General features: G+C 35.8%; 1 protein-coding gene across 1 annotated transcript in view; it reads left to right on the forward strand.

The window, feature by feature from the left end:
* The window catches only part of LOC132698751 (dynein axonemal heavy chain 6), a 39923-nt gene that overhangs the window by 1061 nt on the left and 15393 nt on the right, over nucleotides 1–23469 (forward strand). Inside the window, exons 2-26 of the mRNA XM_060664981.1 lie at nucleotides 1424–1508; nucleotides 1872–1980; nucleotides 2036–2225; nucleotides 2884–3061; nucleotides 6528–6734; nucleotides 6793–7007; nucleotides 7057–7237; nucleotides 9681–9847; nucleotides 9903–10129; nucleotides 10184–10358; nucleotides 10414–10795; nucleotides 10851–10979; nucleotides 11034–11291; nucleotides 11348–11557; nucleotides 11611–11970; nucleotides 12025–12206; nucleotides 12259–12694; nucleotides 14037–14173; nucleotides 14232–14684; nucleotides 15234–15379; nucleotides 15430–15701; nucleotides 17634–17846; nucleotides 17901–18086; nucleotides 19941–20137; nucleotides 21169–22237. Coding sequence (XP_060520964.1) covers nucleotides 1424–1508; nucleotides 1872–1980; nucleotides 2036–2225; nucleotides 2884–3061; nucleotides 6528–6734; nucleotides 6793–7007; nucleotides 7057–7237; nucleotides 9681–9847; nucleotides 9903–10129; nucleotides 10184–10358; nucleotides 10414–10795; nucleotides 10851–10979; nucleotides 11034–11291; nucleotides 11348–11557; nucleotides 11611–11970; nucleotides 12025–12206; nucleotides 12259–12694; nucleotides 14037–14173; nucleotides 14232–14684; nucleotides 15234–15379; nucleotides 15430–15701; nucleotides 17634–17846; nucleotides 17901–18086; nucleotides 19941–20137; nucleotides 21169–22237 — 6364 coding nt within the window. The remainder of the gene's footprint in view (nucleotides 1–1423; nucleotides 1509–1871; nucleotides 1981–2035; nucleotides 2226–2883; nucleotides 3062–6527; nucleotides 6735–6792; nucleotides 7008–7056; nucleotides 7238–9680; nucleotides 9848–9902; nucleotides 10130–10183; nucleotides 10359–10413; nucleotides 10796–10850; nucleotides 10980–11033; nucleotides 11292–11347; nucleotides 11558–11610; nucleotides 11971–12024; nucleotides 12207–12258; nucleotides 12695–14036; nucleotides 14174–14231; nucleotides 14685–15233; nucleotides 15380–15429; nucleotides 15702–17633; nucleotides 17847–17900; nucleotides 18087–19940; nucleotides 20138–21168; nucleotides 22238–23469) is intronic.

Here is a 23469-nt window from a genome sequence, read left to right on the forward strand (position 1 = left end):
CAAGTAATAAAGACAAACCTTGGCGCCCATATATTGTTTGTAAGATATGTGAAGAACGTGTAAGTAATTGGAATAATGGCTCCAGGCGATCCCTATCTTTTGGAATACCTATGATATGGACCGAGCCAACAAATCATCATGATGACTGCTATTTCTGCATGTATAATATTCATGAATATAAAAATTGTTTATCCGAGTCTGCAATTCGGCTAGTGCCAAATGGTCTGGATGTCCCAATACCTGAGAATCCAGGCAATTTAGAAGAAGAAACCACCAGTTTTTCTGAACCTGAAATAGATGAAGATAAGAATTAAAAATTTAATGGCACAAGACGTTGAAATCTCATATTTCAGAAAGCGCGAGACAGAATTTATAGGCTATTTTGAACAAAATGGTTAACTTGTTTATTGCACAGATATTCTTAATCTAATAAAGAAACTTGGTATAGACTTAAGACCGAAGGCTTTTTATTGACCCATCCTAGAGAAGCTTTAAAGCTGTTCTTTTGCACAACGGTAATGTCCTTGTCCTTGCTGGAACTACTGCTTGAGAACATCAAATACCACTACTATAATTCGATGATCTGTGGTGACTTAAAATTGTGGGTCTTCTGCTACGTCAGCAGTCAGGAAATACAAAAAAAATCAGGCGATTAATGGAAAATCAAAACTTTGTGAATTCCATGACCGAATTTGAAAAGGTTGCATGGGCTTCATTTACTGATGTTATGAAAGGTTTTCTAGGAAACAACAATTATCCAAATTACATTGTAGAAAACAGGTTAGAGAAATAAAAAAAAATGGGATGTAAAACTACTTTTAGGTTTTTAAGCTAAGGAGATCTATATTATACAAAATCAAATGTCACATCGAAATCAATTTTGGAAAGTTTTTGCCCTCTGTAATTATTAACATATGTCTAATAAAATGCACGCATCATGAAAAAAGTAAAGATAAAAAAATAATAAAATAAATTTCTAAAATACTGTTCTCTTCTATTCTGCATATAACAGTGCACTTGAATAGTTACCTATTATAATATATAAAAGATACAACTAACTAACTAATACGTAATACGTTAAATTCATACAATCATATCAAAATGAAAACTATTTCAATTGCGGACCATTTCTGTTATTTTTTTAGACTTAGCTAATGATTTGATGTTTACCCTCAATGCATTCCAGATTAAATATCGTTTTATTCACAAATTACTACTATACAAAATACAAGATATTTTTCGCTAGACGTAAATTATCAATGCCTAGTCCAAATAACTTTATGATAAAGTCAACCAATGATGAATTAAGGGATATAATGTAAATATAAATATCAATATATAAATTATAAAAATTTAAAAAAAACCATACCATATTTTCTAACCGTAGTATTTTGCACTATCTAATTATTAACTCTCTTTCTAGAGGGCCTGATGCTATCGCATCGCACATACCACACAAACGGTTACTTGAAAAAATCGAATACAAAAAGAAACTTCCAGAACCATTGGTAGGTACAATTTATTCCACGCGAGCAATAGAAGGAAAACATATACAGATTATGAAAAATATTGTCGGTCCATAGAGGCATCTCAAGTGCCACGAAGATACACGTACATGTAAATGCTATTGCCAAATGTCTATGCCGTTTTAACGATCCTCCTCCGCTAACAGTGCAATATCTTTACATTGTTGCTTTGTGGTGGATGATGTAAACCGAAAATCTTTGACAATATGCTAGCGCACCAACTGTTTTCTCTTTAATTCCCAGAATCTTAGGTCATATTTGTTTCATCCGAACTTCCCCTATGGATCGATAGTGTTTTACATTATCAGTGATATATTTCTAACTATATGTTATTTTTCTACTTAGTATGGGCTAAAGAAAAGACAGGAACAAATTTTGGCTAAACGAATCAAATTACCACCGATAGAATCGAAACTTACCACTTCTGAATCGTTGCAACCGCCAACTAAAAGAGGTAAAAATGTTTTGCTATATTATTATCATTTTCGACATTCTTTTGGCTTCTTTAGCGACCAAATCTTCAAGCATTCAGGATAATATTCGACTGCCAAAGAAAAAGATTTTTGATGACGATCTGGCGAAAGTGGCTGACCAAAAAGAATGGATCGAGAAAATGAGAAAAGCAAAAGATGGTTATTTCGTCTATTTCACATACGCTGTACCTCAATCGTCGCAACACTTTAATCCCTATATGCTGAAGTAATTATGTCAAAAATTTACAAAATAGGGTGCTTTATCATTAATGGAAATTCTCCGATACAATTTTGTCGCTTCCTAGCGGCCAAAATTGAGAAGCGTTTGCCTCTGAACCAAAACTGAAAAAAAGTGCTTGAGAACACTATTTCTTGATATTTTATTCACGCACTTAAACATATACAAGAAAGAAATTTCGATTTTTTCCGTTTCCAATACACGTGAAGCTTCATTCATTTATGCGACTAATTTTCGAACTGAACCCGAAATAATACGTTTTCAAAATTTAAAACGCCGTAACTAGTATATTATCGTATATTATTTAAATTAATTAATTTAATGATAAAATATAAAGTAAATTAAATATAATTTACAAAAAATAATAATTTAATTTTAAAAAGTTATTGAACCATTATTTAATAAATTAAGAATTAAAAAAAAAACAAAATAAAAGCAATTAAAGCAACAATTTTTTTTCATATATTTTGTAATCTTAAACTTGAATTTCTCTATTTACTTTGTCTTAGATCTGTGGTTAATGTGTGGTTAATTTTGATCACTAGTTAATTGATCAAGAGAGCAACAAAAACTTAAATTCGATTTCGTCCACTAATAGATTTTACATTATGTAGAGCTCAATTTTTAAGCATTGTTACAATTGTAGGGTAGTGCCTTATAAGAATGTGGATAAGTCAAACTTTTTTACCATGAGTTCGGAAGGTGTTTTGCAACACATTGGCAGCGAGATGATATTTACATCGCTGGATAAATGGGAAGAAGAATACGATATGTTTTGTCGTCTAATGAAGATTAAAATGTTTAGAAATTTTCGCAAATGGAAGGTAGCAACAAATGTTCAAATGCTAAGAACTCTCCAAATATCAAAAATCTATATGCACACAATACTGAGCTAGCAACTACAATTATAGTTAATAATTTATTAACGATCTGCCGATCTACAGCAACAACTACACCATAACTTATACAACCTGCTATCAGTTGATATAATATGACATACCGTGTAATCTGCAGCTTATGCTAAACTACTCCAGTCATAAATTATAATTATATATTATTGCAAAAAATTATTATTTTTGGTTATTTTAATAAACATTCGTTCTTTTGATAGGGAGATTTAAAACAGCAAGGTTGACTTGAAACTTAGCCTAATTATTTTAAACATTTGTTATTTTGGTGTTACTAACAGTGTGGTCCCCCTCTTTGTTAAATTTGTTTATGTTTTCTGTGAAACGGACGCATCAAAACATTTTTCACAATATCTCAAAAAAAGAAACAATTCCAAACTTAAGTTGTTTTTGGTGGGCTGATATCTAATCCGAGTGATAGTGTGCTTTGCCCTTTATGTATCGCGGGCTTTCAAAATCAAATGGGATCTCAGAAGCAATAGCATTCCCTGCTCAAAATAATACAAAGTTTTCTATCTGCGATTATGAAAATAGTTCCTACCCTAAAATATCCAATTATAGTATAGTATAGTATGCAACAAGTTGATAAACTGCATTAGTCACTCGATTATTAAACATTCGCTTCGGTCGTATCAAGTCTTTATTTGTTTCAAAAGTTTCAAAATCATATACTGATAAAGAGAACAGGTAAATAGAATATCCTAATTGAAAGATTTAAATAAGAACGATATATTGAGCGACAGTTTAAATTAGTTGTAAACATTCCACGTTTATTGACATTTTTCTTTGAATTGTTCATAATTACTGCAAAAGTTAAAATTTCGAGCGAAATTAAATTATTTGAAAAACAGCTTTAAAATATTTTATTGTTTCAAAGAAACTTCCACAGGCTACTGTAATACTACTTACAAAACTTGAAGACGTTTTGCCAACCATCCTGTTGGCTTCTTCAGAGCTTAACTGAAACTCCCTCGCATGCTATCTGTAGGGGATTATTGGTGACAAGTAAAGACCTGAGTCGCGGTTAAGATTATTTGGTTGCTTATAGATTTCTATAGCTTTTCGTTTGTAGAAGAATTGACTACATGCAAGAATTTCAGTTTTATCGAATAAGATTTTGTGTGTTTTAATTGTGTTCAGCGGCTGCTGATGCTGAGTTTATTTGTCTTAGCCTTAAGTTAGTTGATATTTTTCGTACGTTTTCTCCAATGTATCCTTTGCCGCATATGCATGGAATGCTGGTATCGCAATGTCTTTGATGGATCGAAGACGTTGAGAGATTTTTGAACAAGTGGTAAATCTGCTTTTGACGTTATATTTCTTAAGAACTTTTGATATGTGGTCAGTGACGTTTTGAATGTAAGGAAGGCCAATAGTGGCAAGTGTGGCGTTGCTTTCAAAGTCATTGCCGAATATGGAAATTATTTGAGAGAAGAGCACACGTAATGTGTTTTAATTCTGTGTTAAGTGATTCAGGCTAAGATAGTTTTACGGCTCTGTAAATTAACCGATGATTTTTGTGCCGGATGGTGTTGTGAGAATGCATTTAAGTACCGGCCTGTGTGAGAATATTATTATTTTCTAATTTAATGGTCAAAAGTATATTAGGGCGTACAGAGTTTAAATGGCTAAGAAAATCTCATAGTGAGTTCAAATAACAAAAGTGTCGTCCATAAAGTTGATTTTAGAGGTGTTAAAAGCTTTCTTCTCAAAGCCTTCCATAAATACATTCGCGATGACTGTATTCGCAAAGACTGGTGATAATGGAGAACCCATAATTGTTCCCGACGTTTGTTCAAAAATTTGACAGGTGTAAGAAGCATTTTTCAATTAAGATAAGAAGGTTTGATTCTGGAACATATTTTTCTTATAACGGCCAAATTTTTGAACAAACGACGGGAACAGTTATGGGTTCTCCGTTATCCTCAGTCATCGCGAATATATTTATGGAAGCCTCTGTGTATAAAGTCCTCGATACCTTCCATCTAAAACTAAAAATATGGAAACGCTACGTTGATGATACTTTTGTAATTTGACCTCACCGTCAAGAATCCCTACGAGATTTTCTTGACCATTTAAACTCTATACGCTCTAACATACATTTTACCGTTACCAACCGACCGACATAACATTGGATTATTCTGTTTTTCTACTCCCGTCTGTAAAATACCCAATTACACACCGATCTAGCGTGCGGGAAGCATTAGTTTACCAGATCAGTTTCGTTCCCCACTATTACAGAAAACCATTGTCACATCACGATCCGACCCAAAAACAACATCGGTTATCAGCTATCTTATTTATAAAGTCGTAAAACTATCTCAGCCTGGGTCACTAAACCCAGAATTTAAACACCTTACATCTGCTCTTATCTCTAATAACTTCCACGTTAGAGATATTAAGCATTCCATCACAAAATACACTTCACCACAGTCTTCCAAATCTCACATTTGCCACTGTTGTTCTTCCTCACATCCAAAACATCACTGACAGAACAAAAGTTCTTAAGAAATATAACGTCAAAACCAGATATACCACTTGTTCAAAACTCTCAACATCTTTGATAGAAAAGAATACATTGGAGGGATGGGGCGAAGAATATCAACTAGGCTCAAAGAACATGAAACAGCTTTAAGACAAATAAAGAAGTCATAAATTTTATTCGATAAAACTACAATTCTTGAATGTAATCAATTCCTGTACCAACGAAAAATCCGAGTATCTACAGAAATCTATAAGCAATCAAAAAATCTTAACCGCGACTCAGGTTTTTATCTTTCACTAATATAGGAATCAGTCATCCAAGACCAAACAATATATAAGCACGTACAAAAGAAGTCAACAGGATGGTTGGCGAAACGTCAGCAAGTTAAATTTCACAACTGACACAGGAAGAATCCAGAAGTTTTGTAAATAGTAATTTTAAAATGTACAAAACAAAAATAAAAACTGATTAGAATATTCCGTTACCGTAATATTTCTGCAAGGGTATCCTTAAAATACGAAATTGATCTTAGATTTTACTTTATAAATTCCGTTTGGAATTCTTTATAGGAATTTTACTCACTTTTGTTAATTGGTAGTTTTCTGTTTCCATTCCTCATATTTTGGCATTTAGTTAAAATTTTAGTGAAAGATAAACAAAAATGGTTAACAAAGAAGCTTCCGAGTAACAATTTTGCTAATTGGGGAACTGGAAAACGTTCGAATGTTAGAAAACTTTTAGAATCACATCACAAGATGACCACAAATGTTATCAGATTCACCTGTAGGCGACTTTGCTATAATTTAATGCAGTGGGGTCCTTTCTTATTGTTTCCGAGATCCCAATGGGTTGCGTTCATTTTGATACACCCGGTATAACTAAATCTGTCTCGTCAAGGGATTCTATGTTTGGCGGAAGAACATTGTTTATGCAAAATTCCACGCAGCGCGAAAGAATTTGGCTGAGAATATGTTCATATTGAATCCGATATTGAGACACGGTTTACTCGACATCCAACAAATGTCTTATAAAATGGCCGACGTCTCCTTTGTCGATCTCAGCTTATCTCATAACGCTTGGTTGTTTTATTTCATCGAAAATCAGGTATTTCATGCAAAAATCTCTATGCAACCAGCCTTACGGTGCTCCCCGTACATTCCAGATGGATAAACTGGACACTATAAAGGAAAAAATTCGAGAATTTCATACTCTCGCTAAAGAAATCGTATCGAATGTCTGTCACGGTGCGCTCCTCGCTAAAGGGTTTGTGGTAGACGAGCGTGTTCCCGAAGAAGGAGGCGACCGAAGAAGGAGGCACCAAAAGGCGTCGTACATTGAGCAAGCCAGCAAGAAGAAATTCTGTCAAAGGCTCGCATGGTATGGTTGCTTCAAAAATGTCTTCAAAAACTATTGTAGTTTTTCGTAGTTACATAATTTTGGTGGACTATATGACCATTACAATGCTACACAGATTGATTACCAATTCAATTGATGAACTCAAACTATTGTTTGAGCGACATTCGAAATATTTGCCAGATCGGGCTTTGCTGGAATCTGATGAGTTGGAAGTGCTTTTAGAGTGTCCGAGGCAAGATGGTGATCCACAGGTGCGTCAGAAAATTATTCCCAACTCTTTATCTCACAACCATTACGATCTAAAGAGGCCAGCTGAGGAATGTGCGTACAAACCTTCCACCGATTGGATACAGTTAGTTACTATAAAGTCCAATCATTATTTGCGTTTTGCGTTGCAGTTTAACCTATAGTCAATTGAATAACATACAGGTTAAAATAAGTAAAAACTTATTTTTTGTTTACTTTTGACTTGCCTGGCCTATCATAAACGGAAGAATCTTTACCCTCAATAAACCGAGCAATAAACCAAGAAAAAGCCAGTTTTCAAGGGTTTATCAGAAAGTACTTTTATTTTAGTAGTATCGCCAACGAACCATATGAATGTGCTGCAAGAGTATATGAAGCTAAAATTTACAAGGTGCAATTTTGATGCCCCTCCTTTAGTTCCCCCCTCTCAAAGAATATATAAGTAGGTACAGAGTAGAATGCGAGCTAGTTTCAGTTACGCTCTGAAGAAGCGAACAGGATTATTGGCGAAACGTCAGCAAATTTGATTTATAATCAATCGAGGCAGCAGGATCCAGAAAATTTGTAAATCGTATTACAGTAGCCTATTGTAGCCTCTTTGAAAAACATTAGTCAACGTTTATTATAACATTCCTGAAGCTTTAACTTAGCAGATAAAATATCCTTTAATAATTTATATTTTGCCATTGGCAGGATAGTGGAGTTAACTGGCATAATAATTCACTAGAAAGAAAGGAACGATGTGATAAACACATAATGAAAGTGTTTAGGAATTATAATGCCCAGTGGATTCGTAGGGATGGATGAGAGTAATCACATTCCGTCACTTGAATCATTGCAACAGAAAGGAAAGAAAATGATCGATTTACTGGCAGCCAAAAACTATAAAGGCTGCTCATTAGACTACCATCAGTACATGACTAATGAACTTTTTGAAAATACGGAAAAAAATATCTTCTAAAAATTCCACGAGGCAGCGTAATAGTTTATGATAATATTAGTTTTTCACAGCGCTTTAACTAAAAAAAGAACCAACGATCAGCAGAAAAAAAGAGGTATTGCAAAAGTTCTTTAGTCAGCATGACCTTTGCTTATACAAAAAAACAATTAGTTGAAGTTTCAAGAACCCAATCGTATGATAAACCTTATTTCGTAGACGAGGTCATAGTAAAATTCGGTAATATAGCCTTTAGATTACCTTACAGCGGCGATGTGAATCCGATAGAAATGATATGGTCGAATTAAAAAGAAAGTTAGACCAGAGAGCAGTTGTAAAGAATTTGTTAGTCATGTAGTTGAAGCGAGAAATAATTATAAAAAAAACTTGGGATAACGTAAAACCATTAATTATACTCGCGGATGACTAATTTTATTTCATATGTATTTATTATTTATATAATTGAAATTATGCAGGACGCAATATAACAGAATATATTCATAGATAACCAGAACGGTTTGATTTATTGGCCTAAAAATGCCTACTACCAAATAAAAACATTAATAGCATTCTTACACTCATAGCCATTTATCGTGTGTATGCCTCTGCATTTAAATCTATAATTTATTTTTTGTTATGAAATAATATGAAATATTAAATTGCGGAGTTAAGGAACAAAGACAGCAAGACGGCGGTGTTTGTCGTGGCTTCTTTACATAGTGACCCTTCATTTAAAGAAAATTCTACAAGCATTCATAATGTAGGCAACGTCAAAATCACTGGGCTCACACGAAGTTTCTTTTTCAATATATTTTTTTGTTAAAACAGGGACAGAAACAATTGTCATATATGTTTAACACTTGGCTCTTTTATTATCTCAAAAACGTTTAAAATTTTGCAAAACAACAACTACTTTTAAAATGTTATGTTGTTATATACGCAGGATGTTTGTATTTTATACAAATATCACATATACAAACCACTAAAGGACATCCTGTTATATAAGAAAATCAACCTCTCATATGTAACAAAGGCTCGGAGAATTCGAGCAAATGTCACTTTTGACAAAAAATTCAAAATATTGGAGAAACTTAGTGAGTTAAAATAATGTGTACCATTTCAAATAACCACGAAAATAAAAACACCCTGTATCTATAACAATAAAACAGTTTGGAAGTATAAGTGAATCTAAGTAACTTTTGTCATTTTGATAGTTTTACAACTTCTGATATAAGGTACTATCTCATAATAAACGAGCCAGTCGATACTTAGAAATCAGCGTAATAAGTGCGTGTCTGAGTGTCTAGACTGGTTTCCACTGAGATAGAAGCACCGCATTCAATTTGGCTGTTGTTTATTAGTTTGTCTTAAACGACTACCGGCTTAAACCATTTAAAGATTTTGGATGGCAATGGCAGAAAATAAGCATCACTTAAACCTGATTCTCATATTTTAACGTTCATTTAACTGATCCGCCAGTCTGCGACTTTAAATAAAATTCTTTTTCGCAGTACCCGCTGTTCATAGTAAACGTCTTCGTCGAACCCCACGAAATGTCCCTAGACCCAACCTTAGACGTCACAGTATACATTTATAAGCAGTTATTTGACTTGTGGGAACAACACACCAACGAATACAAGCCATTTGTAGCCGATCCAATTTACTCTCCATTTACCACGTTAGTTTAGTATTGCAAATAGCGGGCCCTCCAAATTGTTGCTGACGTATTTTAGACCGGTCATTAACGAAAAAGTCGAGGACAGAATTTGTAGTTGGGGACCCAGCCTGGAATTTTATCTATCTAAAGACGAAACGCTGGAGCGAAGCAAATGCGAAATATTCGATTGCTTCAAGTCGAATTATGACGCAGCACGATTGTACATCAACAGATTGGAATTTATAAGACATTTTTTTGCAGAGGATATAAATATTCACGAGAGCGACGTACAGAATGAAACTGGTAAATATTGACATTCATCTCGAGCGGGTACGAACACTTTTTTTTGTATTTTAGTGATAGAGAATTTTCGCACTATGTGCATGCGATACAATGACGAATTGTCTACCGTGGAAAAGTTGGTGAGCAAACAGCCGTTGGGGCTACTGTATTTGATGCTCGACCAGTTTAAAGACACCGTCTTACCGGAACCTAAAAGATTACTAGAAATCGTCAAAGATGTTATCCCATGGTAACCAGATGGCTGTCGTATCCAGAAGAGTTATGAACGAACTATTTAACTTCAGGATAGGCAGAAACAAAATCAACGCGTTAATGACAGACGTTGAGGAAACGGAAGCGCGCCTTCTTCAAGAACCTTTAACCACAACGGACTTCGTGAAGCATCTCGAATATATCGAAGTATCGACGGATAAACTTGATAAAATGGACGACGAACTGGATTACTGCAAGGAACTTTACGATATAATAGAGGAGTTCACTTTACCGGTTTCGGCGGAGGATATGTCGAATTATTTGGGCCTGAGCGTATCGTTAGGAAACTTAAGAAACCTGATCGACAAAAAGATCGAAGACACAGGACGAATTACCAAAGCGTTCAGCGAGCAACTAAACAAGGAGATAAGCGCTTTGATTTCAGAAGCCGGGCGCATTAATGATGAATGCATGGTTGGGGCCATTTTAGAATACTTGTGTGATTGAGGTAATTTGTTGTTCATTCCAGCAACCCTGGCTATACGACATCACCTCTAACGTTGTTGAAATCACAGAATTTTTAACGGATTTGTATGAGCGTTTGCTAAATTGTCAAAAAAGAGCAGCAGAATTTAGAAACTACCAGAGGCAATTTAGGGTAAAATACACCTTGATATTACCTACGAGCTGACATTGATATGTTTTCTTGTAGTTGGAAGTATTTAGGTTCGATATTCTAGATGAGGTGATGAATAATATAAAGCTGCGTATGCTTCTGTGGGAAAGCGTTGATTCCTGGACGAAAACTGTCGATGAATGGTACCATTCCGCTTTTAACACTTTAAATACGGATGATATGAATCTGTTCACCACTAGAAATCTTAAGAACATTACCCAATTAGAAAAGGGTCTCCCACCGAATCTTGTCGTACCTAAATTGAAAGACGAAGTGGTTTTGATGAAGGATAAGGCAAGAAAGCAGCAAAATATGCTTGCAGAGCACATGTAACGAAGTAGATTTTTTAGCTTCCCGTAATAACATATCTCAGAAATCCTGCAATGAAGCCCAGGCATTGGATAAAAGTTGAAAATATTTTGAATTGCAAATTTAAACCGGAAGAGATAATCACTTTGGAAATGCTTGAACAGTTAAACGTATTTAGCTTTCATCAAGAGTTGATGGAAATATCGGCACAAGCCAGTAGCGAAGCCAGCTTAGAGGCTTTGTTGAGGAGGGTACGTCCACTACAAATTTTTATACAATCCTCGTATAAGTAAAATGTGTTTAGGTTGAAGACTCGTGGAAATATTTGGAATACATTGTTATTCCACACAAGGAGGCGAAGGATGTGTATATATTAGGTTCCCTTGAGGACATTCAAGTGGTCCTAGATGAAAGTAATATCAATATTATAACCATTGCGAGTTCCAGACATGTGGGCCCCATCAAATCTAGAGTTGACGATTGGATGAAAAATTTGGATCTGTTTTCGAGAACTTTGGACGAATGGATGACATGCCAGCAAAGTTGGATATACCTGGAAGTTATTTTCTCGGCGCCTGATATACAAAGGCAACTACCCAACGAAGCAAAACTTTTTGTAGTGGTGGACAAATCGTGGAAGGAAATTATGAGGAGAACGGCCAAGGTATTCCTTCAATATTAATAAATCAAAATTTTCTCTTTAATTAGTGGTGTTTAGATGCCACTCGCTATTGACGCGACGCTTCAACCAGGTCTGTTGGAAACGTTACAAAGAAATAACGGACTGCTGGAGCAAATAATGAAATGCCTGGAGTCATATTTGGAAGTTAAAAGGGTTGCGTTTCCTCGATTTTATTTTTTGTCCAACGATGAACTACTGGATATTTTGGCACAAACCAGGTAGAATTTTGGATGTTTAGAAATTTCGTACGGTAGATAAGTTCCATTACAGAAATCCTCATGCCGTCCAACCTCATTTGAGAAAGTGTTTCGACGCCATTGCCTCGTTGGAATTTGGCACCAAGCCGTTGGACGAAGGAAACGAAGTTAGAAAATCTACCACTATCATCTTAACAACAGACATTATAGCAATGATAAGTCCAGAAGGAGAACGAGTTCAACTCGGCAAAGGCCTAAAAGCCAGAGGCAATGTCGAAGATTGGCTGGGAAAAGTTGAAGAGTCTATGGTTTTATCACTCAGAAGATGCATGAAAGTCGCCATGAATCATTACGTGGCCAAACCAAGAACGGAATGGGCGGTTAGTCACCCCAATCAAATAATTTTAGCCGTATCCCAAATAATGTGGGCCAAAGGCGTGCACGAAATTCTCGACGGCGAAAGCAACGTGCCCAAGAAATTGCAACAATATGAAAGAAAATGTGTCGGGGTAAGTCTAATTTTGTCACTGAGGTAATTATTACACAAACCAAGAAGCATTTTGTTGTCCGCGAATTTTCAATAGTTCCTAAGTATAATTTTTGGGTGGAGAATCCAAAACTATCCCTCAAATTTTGTCCATCAGAATCTGTAATATCCAAATGGAATCTTTACCACTGGTCTTCACTACAACCACCTAAGTTTTCTGAAAACCGATCTAGGTGGCTATGGAGATAGTGGACTTTTATATACATGTTATAACTGAGAATATTGACCATAATTTCCACAAACGGATCTTTAGCACGTTGCCTTATTTCAGGACCATACTAGCTTTTAGTTTTTCCGTGATACTCTCAACTCCAACTTGATAATTTCAATCGAAATATCGTTGACCACATTTTTTTTTGAGTCGTCTCTTAAAGGCCTATTTTATTAACCCAGAACTCATTTTTATCTCCGCTGGCCGAAGACACAAAAAATAATATTTTGTGCAGCAACTCTAATGTCAAAAGAGAAAGATTACAATTTTTAAATCAACGCAAATTGCCCACTGACGTACTTCGTATTTCTTTTTTTTTTTTCAAAACTAATGCAATTGTTTCATATACGCCCTACATGGTAAATAGTAGACCGGAATTGAACCATATTTGTAGAAGAGAATATTTTAAACTACGTTTTGAACTGTCAATAAAAAGACGATCGTCTGGAGTTTATTTAGGCATACCAATTTTTTCTAAGAGTTAAATTGTTGCAAAATACCAGGTTATTTTGTTGAGCAAAAAAAGGCAGCAGGTCCTCATCTCCTTTAAGACAAAATTTTGTCTGGATGAAAGTAATTCAGCAAACAGCTTCTGGCACTTGTTTCGAGTGCACTACAGCTCTTGTTGCAGAACCGGAATCAATCCATTTGTGCCTATTTATGCCTTTAATATTAACGGACAACGGTTCAATATATATTTACGAAACGTAGTTCAGTGTTTTACTTAAAATTATAGCACAATTTTACTTTCGAAAACTCAATAATATGCAAAATTAAGTACAGGTAGATGGACATATAGATAGGTATGAAAATAAGTAATAATGTAATTAAGAGCACCGGATTAAGTAGGACCGGTAAACCTAGTTTATGAAAATTGGACATGAGACAATTCAAGGTGTATTTGTATATTGTAACCATTAAGTATATGTTTATTTCTTTATGTTTGACCTTTATTATAAGTAATATCAATTAACATGTATTTCAAAAATTAGAACTGCAAAAATCTGGGGGCATTTTTCGAATCAGCTGTTTAAAAATATCTACAATCAGTCGCTGAATTTTCGGGACCAATTTTTGTGTTATCCTGTATTAGGATCTGAACGATTTGGCTGCATTAATCAGAACCGACCTGGACCCCGTAACCAGAACGATCCTCATAGCTCTAATTACGATAGACGTGCACGGTCGCGATACAGTGAGCAATCTAGTCAAAAACAACGTCACCGATAGGTAGTATGAATTAAAAAAATGGCGTTTTCCGTTGATCTTAACATGTCGAATCCTGCAGCAATAGCTTCGAATGGCTAAAAGTGCTCAGATACTATTGGTACGAGAATCTGGATGATTGCGTCACCAAAATGTCCAGTGCGTCATACGTTTACGGATACGAATACTTGGGCGCAGCGGGTGTTCTAGTTATTACTCCCCTAACTGATAAGTGCTACTTGTGCCTCATGGGGGCGCTACAGCTGGATTTAGGCGGTTCGCCGGCCGGCCCCGCGGGGACCGGCAAAACCGAAACCACCAAGGATTTAGCAAAGGCACTGGCCATCCAATGCGTGGTGTTTAATTGTTCCGAAGGTTTGGATTACAAAATGATGGGCAGATTTTTCTCCGGATTGGCCCAGTCCGGAGCATGGTGTTGCTTCGATGAATTTAACAGGATCGATATCGAGGTGCTTTCGGTGATTGCTCAGCAACTGATCACGATAAGGAACGCCAAAGCCGCAAAACTCTCGAGGTGAGCATCGCCCCCAACTAAGGGATATTTATAAAGAATTTATAATAAACCACAACTTTTAACAGTTTTCATAGTTTTATAAGAAAATCATTGGCGATATAAGTTGTGTCCAATAAACCTTTAGTATTGGTTACTTAATGTTTTTTAAAAAGGCATTATGACGTGCTTAAAAACCCTATTATAAAACTTTTACTGTTGGGCTTACTCTGTAAAATCCTTATAAATCCTTATACACCGAATACATATTCTACAGCTCACATATTTCGTTCAATTTTAAAAGGAATATTCCGTTTATTCCTAAACTTTATCTACATAATAAAAAAAAACAAGCACACTTCTTTCAAGAACAAATAAATAAAAAACTGAAAATTAAGGTAGGATTAAAAAATGCAAAAATGATTTAATTGCAAAAAAATCATTATATATATAAAATACGTTTTAAGGGTCTTAAAACGAAGGTGCTTCAGTTTTAAGAAGGGTAAAATATGGACCATTATAAATCAAAAAATTATGGCTGGGCTTTGAGGTTACTGAATGCCTTTTTCGCAGATTTATATTCGAGGGTCGAGAAATTAAGCTCGTGCAACGGTGCGCCGCTTTCATAACCATGAACCCCGGTTACGCTGGACGAACGGAACTCCCGGACAATTTGAAAGCCCTGTTCAGACCAATAGCGATGATGGTTCCGGATTACGGTAACTGTCGATCCAAACGCGATGAATATTTGCCATTTTGACACTTGCAGCTCTCATCGCCGAGGTCATTTTGTACTCCGAAGGCTTCGAATCGTCGAAAAATTTGTCGCAAAAGATGGTTCAAATGTACAAATTGTGCAGCGAGCAGTTGTCTCAACAAGATCATTACGATTTTGGTATGAGAGCGGTAAAAAGCGTATTGGTCATGGCTGGATCACTGAAAAGAGCAGCGCCTGATCGGAATGAAGACGTCGTGCTCATATCGGCACTACGAGACAGTAACTTGCCCAAGTTTTTGGCGGACGACGCCATTTTGTTTCAGGTTTGGTCCAACACATTCAACAGCAATATTTCAGTTTTGATTCCACATAATTCCAAAACCTAATGCAATTGACAAATTTGTATTGATATTTTTAAACTATGCCAAATAGCAGTAAAAGTAAACCACGCAACCAAGTTGCTAACTCGTCCAAAGAAATAAACAAATGTTTGGCTCTATATATCTTTCGATGCTGCGCTCTAGCGCATACGATGGTACTTTAATGAGTCAGTTTCAGCGAAAAAAAATTTGCTTATCGGATAAAATTCCTTAAACGCGCTCTGATTGGTCATGATCTCTGCGCTCCTATGCAGGCCTCTCCGTTAGCATGTCATGAGATGACTTTTAGTAAAAATTAATTATTATTCTTGGACAGCAAATCTTTGCTGACATTTTTTTTCTCTAGAATTTAATAATTCTCCTTCTTTTAATGCGGTTTCTCATATTGTAGGCTATCGCCTGTTTATTCTAGTAAAGCTTCTCCACACGAGGATATCCAGCATTCTTTTGATCTCCTCGACGGTCCTCCTTTGAATTTGCCCCGGACTAGTATATTGTTCTTTTTGGTAATCTGCCATTGTTCATTCTGTTTGCGTGTTTATTCCAGAAATATCTAATTTTCTAATATGTTCTCCATTTGCATGGTCTTGGTGCCATCTACTCGTGTCTACTGTATAGGTTAATAAGGTCTAACTGCAATCTTAAATATGCTCGATTTGCTCTGTTTTGCTCACGTTTCTTAATTGAAAAGGTGATGTAGCCGTTGTAGATTGTCCTCTGAAAATTAATTTCTTCCATTCTATATATTGTTTTACGCAGCTTTCCAATAATTTCCAATAATTTCCAAGTCATACTTGATGGTATACATCCGATATTACTTGTATGAAATGGTGATTCACATTTTCCTTTTTTAAAATTTTGAAGGCACCCGAGTGACGTATTGGTCCGAATGCAAAGCAAAGAAGGACGGATTGTATTCTATTATTTATATAATAACTGCGAACTTATAAAATTGCGAGTTTAGTATTAGCTATTTGAGAAATTGTGAAATAATCATACATGTTTGAATAAGTTGTTGATATTCCACAATATCAAACTCATATAGCTATTAGATAAAATAATTTATAACAATGGTTTTCCCAAAACACTGAACGAGATCTAGACAATTTTGAGAGAATATTAATGTAAAAAAGCGGAATTCAAACTCAGTGCTGGAAAGTCATTGGTTAAAAATGAGATTTTAAATCTGTTTGTGTTTATAAACCTCTTTTTGCTACAGAAAATATCTTTTGAATAATTTTTCGAAGTAGCCGACAAAATACTTCTTCAGGTTTTTGAAAATTAAGTTCAACATCGATATCAGCTTTGGGCCTATGAACTGGGATTTCTTTTAGTTGTTACTATAAAAGCAATCCGAGGAATACATTAAAATATCTTAAATTTTGATGAAAATAAATGAATTGACAAGAATAAAAAATTGTAGAAATTGCAGATACATTCCTGGATTTTTCAAACGTCGGGTATCGCCTTTGTCCTACTGACGTTTCGTCAAACATGCTAGTGGTTTCTCCAGTACCGCTGATACTAAGGGTCACTTGCTCTGCATGCATCTTAAATACCTCTATAGAAGTCAATAAGATAGAGTCAATATCTCATGCAGGATAAATCCAAAGACAGTGTGCCTGCAAGTTCCACAGACTGAGGAAATTTATTTCGAAAAAATAGTTTTAAAAATAATTAGAGTATTATTTCGTAGGGTCCCTCTGTAAAAAACCTTTCGTTAGTGTATAAATTTCTTGTTTATTCTCTTATTAGTCGCATATGAATTCCATATAATACTAGTTAATTCTTCAATTATGTTACACTGAAATACTGCAGCGGTTTGGTCTGCCTCCATCGGTTGATTTGTTGACGAGCTGATCATTTTTCTTTAAGGGAATTTTGAGCGACCTCTTTCCCGGTTTGGAATTGCCGGTGTCCGATTACGGCGTATTCGAAGAAACCATCGTCAAAGTAATGGTCGAAAACAATCTTCAACCAGAGACTTGCATGGTGCACAAAATTATTCAGTTGTACGAGACCATGATTGTACGTTGGGGCGTAATGGTAGTGGGGCCCACGGGAGGGGGCAAAACCGAAATTCTAAACGTAAGTGAATTAGACTTTGACGATTTCGCCTTAGTTACCCACTCCCACACCTAGACGCTGAGTCGAGCGCTGACGAGGATGAGCACTGACGGCCATATCGGTCAGTACTACCGACCCGTCCACAGGCGAGTCGTTAATCCGAAAGCAGTGACCCTTGGCGAACTTTACGGGGAAATCAACCCCTTTACATTGGAGTGGAAAGACGGTTTGATGGGAATGATGATGCGCGCGGTTGTGCAGGTACCTTTTCCGAAGATGCATTAGTAAAAAAAATTAGAAAATGTTGATTTTTCTATGTCCAACAGACTATCGGTGACAAATATTTTTAGAGATGCGGCGCTGCTGCTTCTAAGAGAAATTGTAGGATTTTTTAAACACACTTCGCCATCGCCTTCTCCTTACTATGGCGTATATAGAGTGTTAAGAATTTATTTTTTTGTACTCCCTTCTGTAAAATCCCTAATTATACAACGATCTAGCGTCTGGAAAGCGTTACGCCATCGCATGATTTTCTTGTCCCACGGATCCGAGTGCCTTCGGATTTTTCCGGGATATTACCGCACGGGTTTGGGAGCAATCGGATGTTTGCGGAGATTTTACTGAACTGCTTGAATTTTGAAGTTTGTCAATTCTGTTTGTCAAATGTTCATGACTCCCATGTATGAATTGATGGGAAGATGAATTCTATAGTATGATATGCAACAAGTGTGGCAACGGCATTTGAGTTTATCAGCAAGAGCGGAGCGTAGTGCAGTGCTTAATCAACGAGTGACTTAAAAAGTTTACCGAACGTGTTGCATAATATACTTTTTCTACGGCCGTTAGTTTCTGGTGTAATTGGCAAACGTCAAACTTCAAGCCGTGTGGTAAAATCTCCGAAAACATCTGATTGAACCCAAACCCGAGCGGTAATATCCCGGAAATGTCCGAAGTGGGTGGGATCCGTAGGAAACGAAACTGACGTAATAAAATGACACTTTCCGAACGTTATCTGGATGTATAATTGAGTATTTAGGTGAACAGAGTAGATAAACGATTATACAGCTAGAGAAAACAATACTACTATTTACAAAACTTCTGGATTCCTCCTGCACCTGTTGTTGTCGAGTCGTTTTGCCAGTCATACTGCTGGCTTCTTCAGAGCAACTTAGTTTCAATTAAGCTCTGAAATATAGTTTCAGTTAAGGTCTTAAAAAGCCAACAAGATCATTGGCGAAACGTTGCAAGTTCAACAACAACAGGTTCATGAGCAATCCAGAAGTTTTGTAAATAGTATTACAGTAGCTTGTGGAAGTTTTTTAAAAAAAAATAATGATCTTCTTTATGAAACACGAATATAAATAAATACATGCAATAAGGGCAGGTTTCGGAAAAACTGCAATTATTTTAACATATTTGGTGGCCATAAAATTTGAAAAGATATCTTTTTTACTCCTTACACAATACCTTAGTCATAGGTATTGGAGGGGATGTTTTTGGTAGATTTTAGCAACAGATATTATTTTGACGTTCGTCAATTCTGACGCGCACGACGCACATCACTGAGTGAATGTATTCGTGCTGTTTTGCAAAAATCTACTAAAAGAAACTATGAGCTCTAGAAAAATTATAGCAGATATCATTTCTCCAGTCACTGGCTTATTAAATCTTCGCTCCAAACTAGTAACTAAAGTGGCGTTTATGAGACGTTGCATTATATATTATAATATGTGATTAGAAGAGTCTACTTGTTAACCTCAAATCTAATTAGAACCTGATGAAGCACAGGCTCAAGGCACTGAGGAACTAAGAAAGGAGTTATTTGAAATATTTGGCTATGCCACAAATATCGTCAATTTCATAAAGTGGCTCAGCTTTATTCCTTTGAATCGTACGCCGAAGTACGTCACATACGAAAACCAGGGTAATTTTTACCAGTTGTAAATGTTAAAGTTTTTATAATTATTAATATGGTGGATTATGAGTTGTTTTCAGTGTAAATATACTGATTATTTTATAGCGAACATTACATTGTTTTGTCATAATTGGCATTAGGTAACAAACTTTTATTGAATTTAAGATATTAAAAAATATATTGGGATGAGTTTTTTTAAGGCTTCCAATGAAGATCATCAGTGGATTGTCTGCGACGGGCCAGTCGACGCGAACTGGATTGAAAATTTAAACACTGTTCTGGACGATAACAAGATGTTATGCCTCGCGAATTCGGAGAGAATAAAGTTAACTCCGTATGTGCACATGATCTTCGAAGTCGGAGATTTATCGCATGCTTCCCCGGCAACCGTCAGCCGGTAACTAATTCTTTTAATAATTTAATACAGCCCGTCATTTTAACAGTGTAGCATTAGGAATAGAGATTACATCCAGTAGGTCAGTAAACCGCTAATTTGTGACATTAATTATTAATAGTTGCTGGTAAAACCAAATCTGAAAGTGAAAAGTATCATTATTGTGGTTTAATTTCATTTCATTTACTTCATTGTTTCTTATTATGGTTTTACATTTAATTAATTGGGTTAATTGGTTGCTCAGAAAGTAGTAAGTGTAAGTAAGTTAGGAAAAGAACCTACAAATACCTATGAGCTTAATTTTTCCTACGTTTTAGAAATCTGTATAATTTAATAAAAAATTTAAACGGAAAATAATGATATAAAATTCGGATGATTCAATGTGCCCAGTCATAGCTCTTGCCTTAATATTTCAGTGAAATTGTTTAATGCTACCCCTTCAAATAGAATTCCCATCAAAGACCATTCGTTATTTTTAAAATTAACAGCCCTATCAAGGTTTATTCTCCCTGTAAATACTTTTGATGTCTCGATGAAGCCCGTATATTTGACATCGTCAAGTTCGAGTTGCCATTATTCCTCTATTTATAAGATTCGAATGAAAGTGTTCTATCGTGCTGCGTTTTTGTGCGAAATCTCTAGATAAGGCAAGGTGTAATTTGAATCTTGCTGGCTTTCTTCTCAGTAATTTCGATGTTTGTACCGATTTCGAATGGCTGCATTTCTCCGGTGACTTATATGGATATTTTGTTTACCGTAATCTTATCGTCAGCATCTTCGAGATAATCGTTCAAACTTGTCGAGTTGCTTAGAATCAGTTGCAAGCTATAAAAAAATTACATATTATGATTTTTTAAAAACTACAAAATTAAAACAGAATAAATCGGAAGCGAAATCATTTACTGCGTATGTTGTTTGAAAACTAAACCTTATATTATATATTTTCAAATCCTTAAAAACTCATTTGGGTTATACGAAATCGAATTTCCAATTTAAACGTAAATAATTTTTTTTATTTATTTAACGGTTTTTAGATGTGGTATGGTATACGTGGACCCTGACGAACTGAAATGGTTACCGTACGTAAAATCCTGGGTTAAGACGATCGACGATAAAATATTAAACGACGAGCTGAAAGAATTTGTACTGAGCCTTTTCGAATTTGTCGAGCCCGGTTTTAACTTTATAAAAAAGAATTGCGACTACTCGATTCATCAGGTGGATATCAGTAAGGCGGCGATGATATGCTCGCTTCTTGAAAGTCACTTGACCATGCCCGGCGCCATGGAGAAGATTGGCGAAAAGAGCAAAGTCCGAAACTTCTTGTGTCAGACTTTTGTCATTTCTTACATTTGGGGATTGGGTGGCAACCTAGAGGAGGAGGGTAGAGAAAAATTCGAAGTATTCATTCAAAATCAGTTTGATGACTTTAAAGACGCGAGACTTCCCCCTGGACAAGATCTCTGGTACTTGTATATGGATGTCCAGGCGCGTAGGCTGAACCCCTGGCAGAGGATAATGCCGCAGTTTATTTACGACAGAGACGTTCAATTTTTTGAAACTCTAGTGCCGACCCTAGATACGGTTAAGTTCGCGTACATCATGGAACGGCTGATCGATATCGGGCATCCGGTGATGATCACAGGGTATACGGGGGTGGGAAAATCTGTGATTGCGAAACACGTCTTGAAACATTTGGGAAGTACGGATAAGTTTGTGCCCGCGACGATTCACTTTTCAGCCCAGACCAGCAGCGTGCGTACGCAAGAAATGATAGAATTGAAATTGGAGAGGAAGAAAAGAACTCTCCTGGGGGCTCCGATGGGCAAACGAGTAATTGTATTCGTAGACGATGTCAACATGCCTAGGCTGGAGACGTACGGGGCCCAGCCCCCAATTGAACTCATCAGACAACTAATAGACCACGGAGGACTTTACGACAGGGAAAAACTGTTTTGGAAGGAAATACGAGACGTCGTGGTGATGTGCGCCTGCGCACCTCCCGGTGGCGGACGGAACCCGTTGACTCCCAGATTCGTCAGGCACTTTGGCATGCTGCTATTTCCGCCTCCCAATGAGTTCGTTTTGAAGTCGATATTTAAAGTAAGTGCTTCAAAAGTTTAAACAAATTTAGAAAAAATTTTGTGGTATTTACCGGTGACATGTTTACCTTCGATTAGAACCGATAATACCAAAGTCTATAGAAATTCTGTAAACTTTGATAACATGTCTTTTTGTCCAATAGGAAGGGGATGGGCTACTGAATTGGGGATGGTACTGTAAAAAAGTTTCAAATATTAAGAACAGTGGTAAAGTGATTTTCCTGAGAATCTTAGCCTCCAGAAACTATTGGTATCAAATAGATGGGGCACCGGCTGAAGAGGTGTCACACGAATTATACGAGTTATTTAATAACCAATATTTCACGGCTATAGATTTTTACCTACTGGGTGCGTCAATTTCACAACGGTGCAGAACTTTGAACAAATAGAATCAATGAGAAATAAAGAATGCCACTACCATCAGTCCACTTCAACGGATTTTAAAGTGTTTAGAATGCAATGGAGAACACCTAATGTAAAAGTTAGATTCATTTTTCTGTGTGAAATTTTCTATTTGAAAACTTGCTTTTTCTTAGAAACCAAAGGATTTAGGTGTATGGCAACATCATTCGAAAGGGATTTTAATTTGCTGTTAGAATCTCCATTCCATTTAAAAAAATATGCACTTTTCACCATTTTTTTAACTTGTAAATCATTAGTTTTGACCAACCCTGTATGATATAAAATTAAGAGCTGAGGATTTATTGCATGTTTTGTTTATCTGACGATAGGGTTTTCTTCAGATAAAGTTTTCCTATATATATATATATATATATATATATATATATATATATATATATATATATATATATATATATATATATATATATTTATTCTGTTGACTGTTTTTTTTAAATATTGCAAAAGAGTTTATTTGTTGTATGATGTTCTACTGTATAATACGTATTACTTACCTTACTTATAACAAAAAAATTGCATTATAAAGATTATCACCATTTATCTGCACGCATACACGAAAACGTTAGTTCGTTCTAAGAAGTTCTGGTTGCCCGTTTAGTGCCTCGACTTCTTCTCGTATTCTGTTTTGTATTTTCAAAATTCTTACCGGTCTTCTTCTATATACTCTCAATTTTATGATTCCCCATAAAAATGTTTCAAGGGGAGTAAGATTTGGACTCTTAGGAGGCCAGATATTGTATTTTGCAAACACTCTTTTACTCTTACATTGTGATATGGTGTCCCGTCCTGTTAACATACTATATTTGGAATCAC

This window comes from Cylas formicarius, unplaced genomic scaffold, assembly GCF_029955315.1.
Source record: "Cylas formicarius isolate icCylForm1 unplaced genomic scaffold, icCylForm1.1 PGA_scaffold_2__14_contigs__length_35257938, whole genome shotgun sequence".
Classification (NCBI taxonomy): domain Eukaryota; kingdom Metazoa; phylum Arthropoda; class Insecta; order Coleoptera; family Brentidae; genus Cylas; species Cylas formicarius.